The sequence below is a fragment of the Gigantopelta aegis genome, chromosome 5 (genome assembly GCF_016097555.1).
Source record: "Gigantopelta aegis isolate Gae_Host chromosome 5, Gae_host_genome, whole genome shotgun sequence".
In the NCBI taxonomy this organism is placed as follows: domain Eukaryota; kingdom Metazoa; phylum Mollusca; class Gastropoda; order Neomphalida; family Peltospiridae; genus Gigantopelta; species Gigantopelta aegis.
The window spans coordinates 32318682-32332818 of NC_054703.1; the positions used below are offsets into that span (position 1 = coordinate 32318682).

Here is a 14137-nt window from a genome sequence, read left to right on the forward strand (position 1 = left end):
GTTGTGTTTGGCTTCATTGTATAACGTCTATTGTGTTTGTTTTATTGTTGTAGGGTTTTTTTTGTATTCACAGTGGACATACACGTGGATGTTTTTTCACAGTGTTTTATTCTAGTTGACTTGACACCCAAAATAATAGCCGTTAAAATATTTCTCGTGGGGAAGGACTGTAACTGTTTGCTGACTGTTTGCTGACTGTTTGGTTTAAAGTGAGACTTTAATGTCACGAGACAAAATGCGTGTGATGATTTTCATTCATTTGTATTTCTTTAACACATTGTCTTTAACACAAGTTTTCTTTGTTGCCGTCATTCAGCCATTCATTCCTTCATATAATAATAGAGGAGTACAAAGGATGCACGATCAATAGTTTTCTATTCAATCTGTAAACCTTTATTAATAGCCATTTTACGACTGTCGGACCTTATCCAAAGGCAATTTATTACGCCTCTCTGTGTTTATGAAACCAGGTGAACTGCAAAAGACATACCGACGCGTGCCCGTCTGAAGCAGCAGAATAAATAGTTTATGGTATGCACACTGACCGTCAAAGTTTGTTTGTGTTTAGCGACATCAATAGAGGACATTGATTTATTAATCATCGGTTATTGGATGAAAAACATAATTTTGACAGTTTTAGAAAGGAAACCCTCTGCATTTTTTCCATGAGTAGCAAGTACAAGCCTTTATAGACAACCAGTGTATTATGCCTGGTATATCAAAGGCCGGGGTATGTGCTGTCCTGTACACAACTCTTGCTACTATAAAGTAGCAACAGAAATATTCAATCACAAATCTTGAGTAGAATACACAAAAAACAAACGCAATGGTTTAGAGAGAGAGAGAGAGAGAGAGAGAGAGAGAGAGAGAGAGAGAGAGAGAGAGAGAGAGAGAGAGAGAGAGAGAGAGAGAGACGATATGCCACACGTGATTAATCCATTAGTGTAAGTCGGCGACACACGCGCCGCCAAGGGTTTAACAAGTAGTACATGTTGACCAAAGGGAAATAACTGCATTTTTAAACAGAACATTTCTCTAGAGTACTAGCCTTCTTACAGGGCTTTTTAATTACCAAATGGGTAAATACAGTGGTCGATCTAGGATCGATCCCTGTCGATGGCCAAATAGGCTATAGCCAACTGGTGCATTATGTCTGGTACATCAAAGGCTGTGGTATGTGCTGTCCTGTACACACAGCTCTTGCAACTATAAAGTAGCGGGGTGGAAATATTCAATAACAAATCTAGTCATGGAGTAAAAAACACGAAAAATAAACGCAATGGTTTGGTTTTTCATTTGTTTTTGTTTTTCATTTGTTTTTGTTTTTCTAAAGTACAATCGCTGGTCTCTCTAGAGATGACTAAGCATGCAAAGGATACACATTGGGATACATCGAGAGGCATTAAGGATGACATGTGAATAATATTACTGTTCATTTCTCCTCATCTTCATCCTCATCATCAGTATCATCATCATCGGTATCGTCGTCGTCTAGTTCGTCCAAATATTCGCCGATCCATGAACGATAATGATTTAATTTAGAATGAATCTGTGGTTTCACATCTCTGTCGTGATTCACAGACTTTATAATTTTTCTCGTAGTTGGGACCTTTGTCAAAGTAATGCATATATGTCAGGAAACGAGAGTACGTGTTTTTAAATAACTTCCATTGTAAAGTCTTCATGTTTCTTTCGATGGCATCTTGGGACATGTGTTTTTTCTCCGTAGCGTTTCCACTTGCTTTTGAAATAGTCACGATTGATGTCGAATTTACGCTCGATCATTAGACATACGCCTTCATTTTCCAGATCGGACGATGGCTCTTCATTTTCCTCCTCGTGCATTTTCACGTGTCGCTGCAAGTCACAGTGCGACCAACCTAATGGACATATTTTTCCGGAATTTTCTGGTATTTTCATTTTTAAGCACGCGAACGCCCCTTTCAAAGCAATAGTTTAAAGCACCCGGAAACGCCATTTTCAAAAATATAAAAAATAATTTAAACAGCGCCGTATTTGACCTGTTTTAAAAATAATTTATTGGAATGTTATGTATTCAATAATAAAAGTATAAATCAATCCACATAAGTGGCAGAATTTTTATAGGCCTACTTCCTTTTTAAGCATAGCCCTATTTTATGCTAAATATATTCATCAGTTTAAAAAAAGTTACTATACCTAGTACAGCAATTAACAGCATTATCATGCTTACGCACGCGCACGCACGCGTGCGCACACACACACACAGACCAAACATACAAAATCACCAACCACCCCCATCCCCTAAAAGCCCCACTTTATTAGCAAATAGTGTAGAACAGTTTCACTCCCAGTAATAAAGTGACAAACTTGGGACCGATATTATTTTTATGTAGGTACATTGCACTATTTCATCATTGGGGTCGAACTAATTTGCGGTTAATTGAATCGGGGACGAAACGTTTGGTACCCACATTAAGACTGGCTATCGTTCTGCGTTACGCTTACATTACTATTAGAGTACCGTAGCATTTTTCGCAGCAAAATCTAACAATGGTTTGTAACAATTTACATGTTTTATTGTTTAACTTACTTGAATAAAACAAGATTGGTAGGTATATTAATTAATTAATAGTAATGTCATGAATGTGTCACAGATTACTGGTAGCCAAAAATTATTTAGTGAAATATTGCATGTGAAAGCATACGAAAGAAATTTATGAAGAGAATTGTGGATCCGTTTCTTTGTTTTCGTACAATCGCAAGTGTTCTGTTGTATGTTCAGGTTTTTACACACCGTAGCGAAGTTGCATGCATCGCCATAGAACCGATGTCTGCCCCGTAGTAATTACTATATGATATATGAAACATCTAAATGAATACATAAACTACATAGCAAGTAAGACAAATTTCATACATGGTTTCAGTTTACTCAATTGTCAAACACATTTTTATTGGTCGGCTGATGACAAATACAGCCAATAGACAAACGTTTTAGTAATAGCACAAAACAGTCGATAATACTAAGTTCAGGTTGCAATGGAGAATGCAAAATGACAAACTCTTTAATAAACATAGAAAATTTTAAATATATTCAGAAATGGTAGCTTCCCCAAAAAAATAATGATAGCGAATTTGGAAAAAATTCCGGATATTGGCATTAATTCCGGATTCCGGATATGGGTTACGGAAAATTCCGGAAAGTTGGTCACCCTGAAGTCACTCCCGTCTTTAAAGACCAGACCACGCGTATCGCAAAACTGCATCCTCTTGACTTTTTTTCAAATATGGCTCTATGGTAGTTTTCTCTTGAATGCGTCCTTTTGCATGGATGGTCTCTTTCTCCGATGGTGGATGAAACTCTTCTGAGACATTCGCCGTTATGTTCATGCGTTCATACCATTCGGACGCCCCCGTCTCTAAACCATTAGGTCAAAGGCGCCAATATTCGGGCGTGATCGGTTTCAAGTCCACCAAGAGATGTCTGTATGGCTTGTGGGTAGCTTCCTCAAACCTAAGCATGAAATGACGAGTATTTTCAGGATACATCTGCTGTGCCAGTGTCATCACTTGTTGCTTGTCAATGGGATTGCTGAACAGTGCCAAGTAATGACAGTTTCTTCTTTGTGTCGGATCCTTGCTGTTATAGAGGTTCTGATTGATGGTAATCATAGAGAGGTTTCTGCGATGACTTCCTTCTTTTGAACAGGTCGGTGATCCTTGGGTCTTTTCCAGCTGTGGACATCAGGTCGTCCAACACGATGAGTTTTCTGATTCTGGGATCCAAATAACAATCCTTTTCCAAATTCTCGGATATACGTTGAACAAATTTCACTCAAGTAACCATTTTGATCATATCATAGAGGGGTTGCCATTGCATTTTACCATCCCTTAGCAGTTTGTACAACAAACATGTTTTTCCACATGACGTGTGTCCCGACACGATCATGGTGAACGGATGTAACAATCTTAGGAGCTGTTGCTGCTGTTGCTGCTGCTGCTACTGCTATTGCTACTGCTGCTGGGAAGGCTTATGTTCAGATTCTAAGAGTCCATGTTTATTTCGTACGTGTCGAGTTAGGTCGTGGGTCCAAACATATTACTTTTCGCAAATGTGACACTGATTCATGATGTTGACTGTTGAAGTGCTCGACGTGAACTGACGATATTGAAACTGTCACACCCCTGTTACAGTATTCTCAGAAATGCTTGTGCCGTTTTTGACCTATGCCAGTCTGCTCTCGTCGTTTCTGTTCCACGCCACTCTGTTCACGTTTCTGCTTGGCCTTGGCTTGCGCTACCACCTGCTGCGTTGGGGAGACCATGACGACTTTGGGTGCCGGGGACTTGTCCTCTTTCTTTTCTTTCTTCCACGTAGGGTCGTAGAGTTCCAGGCATCGATCTACACTGTACATGATCGGACTCTTTCCACCACGTTGAATTTCGAAGTGAGGCTGAAGTTTGCCTTTTGCTTGCAACTTGTAGAAACGGGTCCACTTGTCCACGTCGGGAACGTACAACTTGTACTTCTCTGAAAGTTATACCTCAAATGACGATGTTACCCATTGCCCATTTATTTATACTCTTTACAATTTCACGCATGCGCACAAAGATGTAGTTTGAATTTTGTGTGGTATGTATGATCCATCCCCCCCACCCCATCCCAAAGCATAGCTCATGCACGACTCAGGGCCACTCTCGGGGTCACAGGACCACACTCAGGGCCTCAGGGCCACAGATCCATGAACACACACACACACACACACACACACACACACACACACACACACACACACACACACACACACACACAGGGTGACCCTTACATTAATAACAAACAAAACGTGTTATTCACGAGTTTATTGTACAAAACGAAAAGTATCAAACCTATGCAACACGTGTTTAATGTATGAACACATTGTTAATGTAAGGACATCTTGGGGACAGTCTGTAATGTTCTATCACTGAATCGTCCATCTTCTGCCATTTGTAGGTACGTAGTCCACAACAGTAACAGACGACGGCATCATGGTCTCCCATGTAGAAGAAACCGGCATTGGCGAGTTCCCTCGATATGTGACTCATCTGGAGGGGCCACCGACCAAATGTGTAGAGTCCTCTGTAGAATCCTCTCATTTCAGGACTATGGCAGAACAAGTAATGTCTCGAAAGGTCATCCCATTCATCATTGGCGTCGTAGGCATCATCATCGTAGGGAGCAGAGTCTGATCTGATCCATGGGTTCTTCATCCACGATTTCACCGGGTTCATGAGCAGCGTCCGGTTGATCAATGAAATGTTCTTCTGGTTCGGTAGCCACTCTTTTGGATTTGATCGTGTGTCTTGCGGAACATTTACATACCGATGCCATCTCTGGAGCGCACGTCTTTCACTCTACAACGGTCGACTGACGAATGACAAACAGTTGTAAATCTACGGTTTATAGACACAATGTCCGAACTCGTCCTGGGTTTTTCCAATGACGTCACCGAGCATGTTTGAACAGTCTAAATTTACCCATTTAAACGGCCCTGTAAAGCCTTGTACTCTAGGGAAATACTCGTGTTTAAAATGCAGTTAAAAGAGCATAGGTTAGGTTGAGCGTTGAGTTGCAGTCACACGTTCTTTCTTCAAAGCAATGGGCTGGGGTGTTTCACACACTCACACACACACACACACACACACACACACACACACACACACACACATGCACACACACACACAGTTGGTATTTAATTATGAAATACTGGCCCCATAAGGGGTATGAGATTGTGTATATAAAAGATCCCTTGTTACTCATGGAAAAAATGTTGCGGTTTTCCTCTCTAAAACTGTCAAAATTATGTTTTTCATCCAATAACCGATGATTAATAAATCAATGTCCTCTAGTGATGTCGCTAAACACAAACAAACTTTGACGGTCAGTGTGCATACCATAAAAGATTTATTCTGCTGCTTAAGATGGGCACGCGTATTTTGCAGTTCACCTGGTTTCATAAACACTGAGAGGCGTAATAAAATGCCTTTGGATGAGGTCCGACAGTTGAAAAATGGCTATCAATAAAGGATTACATATTGAATAGAAAGCTATTGATCGTGCACCCTTTATACTCCTCTATTATTAAACGAAGGAATGAATGGCTGAATGATGGCAACAAAGAAAACGTCGACAATGTGTTAAAGAAATACAAATGAATAAAAATCATCACACACGCATTTTGTCTGGCGACATTACAGTCTCACTTTAAACCAAACAGTCAGCAAACAGTCAACAAACAGTTACAGTCCTTCCCCATGAGAAATCTTTTAACGGCTATTATTTTGGGTGTCAAGTCAACTAGAATAAAACACTGTGAAAAAAAACATGTCAACTGTGAATACAAAAAAACCCACAACTAACAAACACAATAGGCGTTATGCAATGAAGCCAAAAACAACACCAACGTCAGACTTACACCTGGCCTGTACATTAATAGTGTTAGTATTAATTGTTGTTGTTGTTAATGGTGCTGTATGTTTCTTTGCTTTTATTTGTTTGCTGACACCAGTTTGTTTGGTAATATGCAATAAATTGAACTGAATTGAATACACCATGATCGCACACCTGCACCAAGGCCATTGTCTCTTACCATGATCGCATACATTTCCAAGGCCATTGTCTGCACCAAGCCCATTGTCTCCTACCAAAGTCGCACACCTGCATCAAGGCCATTGTCTACACCAAGGCCATTGTCTCCTACCAAAGTCGCACACCTGCACCAAGCCCATTGTCTCCTACCAAAGTCGCACACCTGCATCAAGGCCATTGTCTACACCAAGGCCATTGTCTCCTACCAGGGTCACACACCTGCATCAATCCCATTGTCTCCTACCACGGTCACGTGATCATGGTCAAGGTCAAGGTCATGGTGTCATACAGACCTCCATACTACTCCTAATCTGTTACAAAATAATTATATGTAAGTAACTTAGTTTACATTCTCTTGCATCCTATATGAATATATATGACTTTGGTCAATATATCAGTCGTGGCGCACTAGCTGGAACGAGAAATAGCTCAATGGGGGGGGGGGGGGGAGATCACCATTTACTTCGTCTATCCTGCTTATGTGCACAAAACAGTGGGCAGACCTGGCACTGGCTCGTAAAAATCTCGTTCCTTCCAGGCACTGTGGTGTAGAAGTGATGGTGATCTCACCCCCAGCGCCCTCCCCAATAATTCTGAATGAAAAACGAATTTTTAATAAATTGCATACACACACACACACACACACACACACACACACACACAGACATACATACATACATACAGACATACAGACATAGATACATAGATACATATATATATATATATATATATATATATATATATATATATATTGATGTATGAATATCTATATACTGTATGTATGTCGAGGTTAACTGTTACATACATAGATATTAACGCACTGGCACATGCACGAAACAGTGGGCAGACCTGGCACTGGCTAGTATGTATTGATATATGAATGAATATATATATATAGACAAACACATTTCTGCCCATTGCCATAGTTTGTAGTACCTCAAATACAGTCCGTAGCAATATATAGTATATATAGTTCGTGCCTATATCTATCTTACTCTGTCGCTGTCTCTCTCCTCACCCCATATCTCTCTCTCTCTCTCTCCCTCCCTCCCCCCCCCCCCTCCCCCTCCCCCTCTCTCTCTCTCTCTCTCTCCCTCTCTCTCTCTCTCTCTCTCTCTCTCTCTCTCTCTCTCTCTCTCTCTCTCTCTCTCTCTCTCTCTCTCTCTCTCTCTCGCTCTCTCTCTACGACGTCATATAACCGTAAATAAAATAGGTTGTGTGTGTTGTTAAATAAAACATTTCCGTATTGTTGACTTTAATAGAGGTCGATCGTATGAGGAGAAATATAACACTGGAAATGCTTGATTTGTGATGTGTAATTTTTAATATAGCTGATAACTAACCTCTGGTTTTCTAATTCGAGACACCGTCACTCCTTTCCCCGAGCACTCTTGTCTCGCCTCGTCATGCAGGCCGGGTTTCTTTCTTGTACGACTACCCATCTCACCCTTCTTCTGGGCTTGAGTGAACTCTGAGCTGAATATCAGAAACGAAAAGCAAACCCAAAAGGTGAAGAACTCGATGATAACAACAAAGTTCATTCTTCTCTCGTTCTTCGTTTAACAAGGCTAGAACAGTTATTGCAGTTGTTATTTTCTTCTTCTTCTTCTTCTTCTTCTTCTTCTTCTACGTCGTCTTCTTCGGTTACTCTCTTCTTAATCTCTTCTTGTGTTCTGAGGTGAAAGTATCAATCTGAGTTTCAGACATTGACTTATTAAAATTGAAAACGTGCTCTGTTTAGATCTATGTCCTATTTAAAGTGAAAATGTCCACGATCTAAACCATCAATACCATTGAAAAGATGTCTGCTTCACGCCTACCGAAGCCACGCCCACATATTGTACAAATCACAAAACAGGATAAAACTCCGCCCACTACAGAGTTTAAGCTGTCCATCACCAAAATGCCAATCATGGCGACCTCGTCAATCTTTCAAACAGAATAATAGCACAACAGCAATACATTGCCTTGGAAACGTTTGACAGTAATGATTACGGGAAGCGAAACCATGGAGCTCGTAAAAATCTCGTTCCTTCCAGGCACTGTGGCGTAGAAGTACTGGTGATCTCACCCCCCCCCCCCATGGGCGTGCATGGGGGGGGGGTTCGACCGAACCCCCCCTGAAATCGCTTTTTTTATAATTTAATATATCTGACATTATTATATTTACTCAACATAGAAATATATGCCCAATATATCTGCAATCTATTTTGGACCCCCCCCCCCCCCTTTTCAAAACTCAACATAGAAATATATGCCCAATATCTCTGCAATCTATTTTGGAACCCCCCTTTTCAAAATCCTATGTACGCCCTTGCCCCCCCCCCCCCCCTGCACCCTCCCCAATAATTCTGAATGAAAAACGTATTTTTAATAAATTTTGTTTGCATTTCCACGCGTTTGCGATGATGATAGTAAGTTTAAAATAATGCATTGCAAAATTATTATTTTGATTACTGTTCTTATTTGTGATTGTAATTGCCGTAATTGTACCGGTCCGGGTGTAATCAAGTGGGAAAGCGATCGTATGATGCGCGGTCGGTCTAGGATCGATCCCCTTCGTTGGATCCATTGAGCTATTTCTCGTTTCAGCTAGTGCGCCACAACTGGTATATCAAAGGCCGTGGTATGTGCTATCCTTGTCCGTGAGATGGGGCATAAAGTTTGTTTTGTTTAACGACACCACTAAAGCACATTGATTAAGTAATCATCGGCTGTTGGACGTCGAATGGTGAGATGGGACATATAAAAGATCCTTTGCTACTAATGGAAACATGTAGCGGGTTTCATCTCTAAAACTATATGTCAAAATTAACAAACGTTTGACATCCAATTGCCTATGATTAATAAATCAGTGTGCTCTAGTGCTGTCGTTAAACAAAACAAAACAAAATGGTGGTGGTGGTAATGTTTTTAACATGTTCATATACCACTAAGGTTTCGAACATGTCCACCCCGGGAGGCCAATGGCCCAGTCCGGGACAGAATTTATGTGGGACAATTTTGAAATTAAACCAATGGGTATAGGGACTTTATAATTAAAATTTGTTTCCGCATTTTTCAAAAACAAAATAATATATTAAATATAATAAATTTAACTATAACTTAATTTTAACGCATTTTTGATCGGGCATGTCTAATACAAAATTAAAAAAAAAAAAAAAAAATCAATAAATTAGCCCTAGGAGTTTGGAAGGAGGTTAGTTTTCCAGGAGGTTGGGCGTCAGCCACAGGAAGTGTATTTAGTAGGAAAAAAAGGATTATAAGGGGCACCCATCGTATTGGGAACTTCAGTGTGGCCGGAACAGGGGTGGGCCCCGAGGGTGGGGTGGGGGCGGGGGCCTACCCCCGGACAAACCTAACTCTCCCTACAGCCGAAACCACCTCCCTACGGCACCTAACCTACTTCCGGTGGAATACCCCCACCCTCCCAAGCCCCCCCCCCCCCCCCCCCCCCCAGCCAACCAACCGTTGTGCCCTCCAGTCTCGGTGCCCCCTAAAGATTAAGTCCAACGTTGGGATCACTAGGAGAGTGATCCACAAACCCGCTGGTGTATTGAAAGAAGGAAAAGAAAATTTGCGTCTGGTGAGTCTGGCAGAGTGATAACGCATCTTGGTGATCTTGAAGTCCAGAGGCGCCTCTCCGTTAACTCCGAGAAACAGGACGTTATGTCATTTACCAGACGCTGGCACCACTTTAATTTAGATGATGCAAACGTGGTATAGTACCTGGTTCCACCAACTAGGTTAGGAGCAGCGCACCGCCCTATTGGGTTCCGACTTTGTAAGAGCCCTATTACTAAACAGGCCCAACATTCATCGTGTGCAGTGTCAGCAGCCTCGGTGGTGTCGTGCTTAAACCATCAGATTTCAGGCTGGTAGGTACAGGGTTCGCAGCCCGGTACCGGCTCCCACCCAGAGCAGGTTTTAACAACTCAGTGGGTAGGCGTAAGACAACTACACCCTCTTCTATCTCACTAACTACTAACAACTAACCCTCCGTCCTGGACAGACAACCCAGACAGGCAACGTGTGTACCCAGGACAGCATGCTTGAATCTTAATAGGATATAGGCACGGAAATAAGTTCAAATGAATGTGCGGTGGACCTAATTATCCTAGCTAACTGGAAGGATTTGTTTTTATTTAACAAAGCACTCAACATTTTATTTACGGTTATATGGCGTCAGACATATAGTTAATGACCACACAGATATATATATATATGAAACCCACTGTCGCCACTTCATGGACTACTCTTTTGGATTATCAGCAAGGCATCTTTTATATGCACCATCCTATGCGATAGTTATAATTTTATTATATATTAATTTTTGATATTTTTTACGATCCCTCTCCAAACCGCCCTCAAAGGTCCCTTGGCATTCCACTTCATGTCACTACCCCCCCCCCCCCCCATGGATTTTCTGTATCCGCCACTGCTGTCCAATATGCCTGGTCAGTGTCTCTGAACAGAACACAGTATGACTATGAATTTTACAGGCGGTATTCACCGACAGTGTATTGACGTTGCTAAAAACTCTCGGGAGGTTTCCTTTAAGAAGTCGACATACAACATATGTTTTAGATACGCACACCAATTCATTTGGTTTAGAACTAAATACTTCTTACAGAAAGATGAACCTTCTTTAAACAAAGTAGCTTAGTTATATTTTATGAGATGCCGGTATAAATAGTTGCTATAGACAGTAGAATATCTCTAATCTCGTGTGGTGTATTATTTATACCATTTAATGTAAAACAAATCTTAAAGATGAATACATCTGCTCTCAAGGGAAGGAAGGAAGGAACTGTTTTATTTAACGACGCTGTTGTCAAGGGTTGCAATTTACCTGTTTTTACTAGGCGACCAATAAGAAATTAATATCAAGCAAATGTCCAAAGAAATAACTTTAATCCCAGGTAGCATATCAATTACATATAAAAAATATATTCAAAAATATAATATGAATATACGTGTACAGAAGTCCAATACACTATTTTAATACTTGCACCAACTTGGTACATTGCAATTTTTTTTTTTTTTTTTCCAAACACCCTACATTTTACATAACTGGACGAAAAGAAAACCTGGCATAAATTCACTGTATTTAGAGAGAGAGAGAGAGAGAGAGAGAGAGAGAGAGAGAGAGAGAGAGAGAGAGAGAGAGAGAGAGAGAGAGAGGAAACCAACTGTCGCCACTTCATGGGCTACTCTTTTGGATTATCAGCAGGGGATCTACTATATACACCACCCCACAGACAGGATAGTACATACCACGGCCTTTGTTACACCAGATGTGGAGCACTGGCTGGAACGAGAAATAGCCCAATCGGGCCATCGACGGAGATCCCTTATAAACTGACCGTGCATCAAGCGAGCGCTTTACCACTGGGCTACGTCCCGCCCTAGCAAACTGACGCCCATAATCCCCCATGCCCCGTCACCATGGATACAAAACCAACTCTGTCTTATATATCTGGACCCGTGTCTCTGAACACAAACTGACGCCCATAATCCTCCATGCCCCGTCACCATGGATACAAAACCAACCCTGTCTTATATATCTGGACCTGTGTCTCTGAACACAAACTGACGCCCATAATCCTCCATGCCCCGTCACCATGGATACAAAACCAACTCTGTCTTATATATCTGGACCTGTGTCTCTGAACACAAACTGACGCCCATAATCCTCCATGCCCCGTCACCATGGATACAAAACCAACTCTGTCTTATATATCTGGACCTGTGTCTCTGAACACACACTGACGCCCATAATCCTTTATGCCCCATCCCCATGGATACAAAACCAAGTCTGTCTTATATATCTGGACCTGTGTCTCTGAACACAAACTGACGCCCATAACCCTCCATGCCCCATCACCATGGATACAAAACCAAGTCTGTCTTATATATCTGGACCTGTCTCTCTAAACACAAACTGACGCCCATAATCCTCCATGCCCCATCACCATGGATACAAAACCAACTCTGTCTTATATATCTGGACCTGTGTCTCTGAACACAAACTGACGCCCATAATCCTCCATGTCCCATCACCATGGATACAAAACCAAGTCTGTCTTATATATCTGGACCTGTGTCTCTGAACACAAACTGACGCCCATAATCATCCATGCCCCATCACCATGTATACAAAACCAACTCTGTCTTATATATCTGGACCCGTGTCTCTAAACACAAACTGACGCCCATAATCCTCCATGCCCCATCCCCATGGATACAAAACCAAGTCTGTCTTATATATCTGGACCTGTGTCTCTAAACACAAACTGACGCCCATAATCCTCCATGCCTCATCACCATGGATACAAAACCAGGTCCGTCTTATATATCTGGACCTGTGTCTCTGAACACAAACTGACGCCCACAATCCTCCATGCCCCATCCCCATGCATCCAAAACCAACTCTGTCTTATATAGCTGGACCTGTGTCTCTGAACACAAACTGACGCCCATAATCCTCCATGCCCCATCCCCATGCATCCAAAACCAACTCTGTCTTATATATCTGGACCTGTGTCTATGAACACAAACTGACGCCCATAATCCTCCATGCCCCATCCCCATGCATCCAAAACCAACTCTGTCTTATATATCTCGACCTGTGTCTCTGAACACAAACTCTGTCCAATATAAACTGTCATATATATCTCGACCTGTGTCTCTGAACAGAAACTCTGTCGAATATAAACTGTCTAATATATCTGGACCTGTGTCTCTGAACACAAACTCTGTCCAATATAAACTGTCTTATACACCTGGACCTTTGTCCCTGAACAGAAACTGTCCAATATAAACTCTATATTATATATCTGGAACCGTGTCTCTGAACACGAACTCTGTCCAATATAAACTCTATCTTATATACCTGGACCTGTCTCTCTGAACACAAACACTGTATTATATATCTGGACCTGTGTCTCTGAACATAAACTGTCCAATATAAACTCTGTCTTATATACCTGGACCTGTGTCTCTGAACACAAACTCTGTCAAATATACCTGAACATGTGACTGAACAGACATTCTGTTCGATACAAACCCTGTCCAGAGGCGGATCTAGGGGGACAGGGCCCCGCCCCCCCACTAAATTTTGCGAACATTATAATTTTATTATATATTAATTTTCATATTTTGTACGATCCCCGACCAAACCGAGTTTCCTTGGCATTTCACCTCATGTCACTGCCCCCGACACACCCCCCCCCCCCCCCCCCCCCCAACCGCAATGGATTTTCTGTATCCGCCACTGCTGTCCAATATACCTGGTCAGTGGCTCCGAAAAGAACACAGTATCAAGATGAATTTTACAGGCGGTATTCACTGACAGTGTATTGACGTTGTTAAATACTCTCGGGAGGTTTCCGTTAAGAAGTCGACATACAACATATGTTTTAGATACACACACCAATTCAATTGGTTTAGAACTAAATACTTCTTACAGAAAGATGAACCTTCTTTAAACAAAGTAGCTTAGTGATATTTTATGAGAACCCGGTATAA

At 41.5% G+C, this 14137-nt stretch overlaps 1 protein-coding gene across 1 annotated transcript in view; it reads right to left on the reverse strand.

Annotated features, from left to right (window-relative positions):
- LOC121373628 overlaps positions 1 to 8214 on the reverse strand; it is an 18240-nt gene extending 10026 nt beyond the window's left edge. Inside the window, exon 1 of the mRNA XM_041500331.1 lies at positions 7951 to 8214. Within this exon, the coding sequence (XP_041356265.1) occupies positions 7951 to 8148 (198 nt within the window). The 5' untranslated portion in view covers positions 8149 to 8214. The remainder of the gene's footprint in view (positions 1 to 7950) is intronic.
- Between the last annotated feature and the right edge of the window lie 5923 nt (positions 8215 to 14137).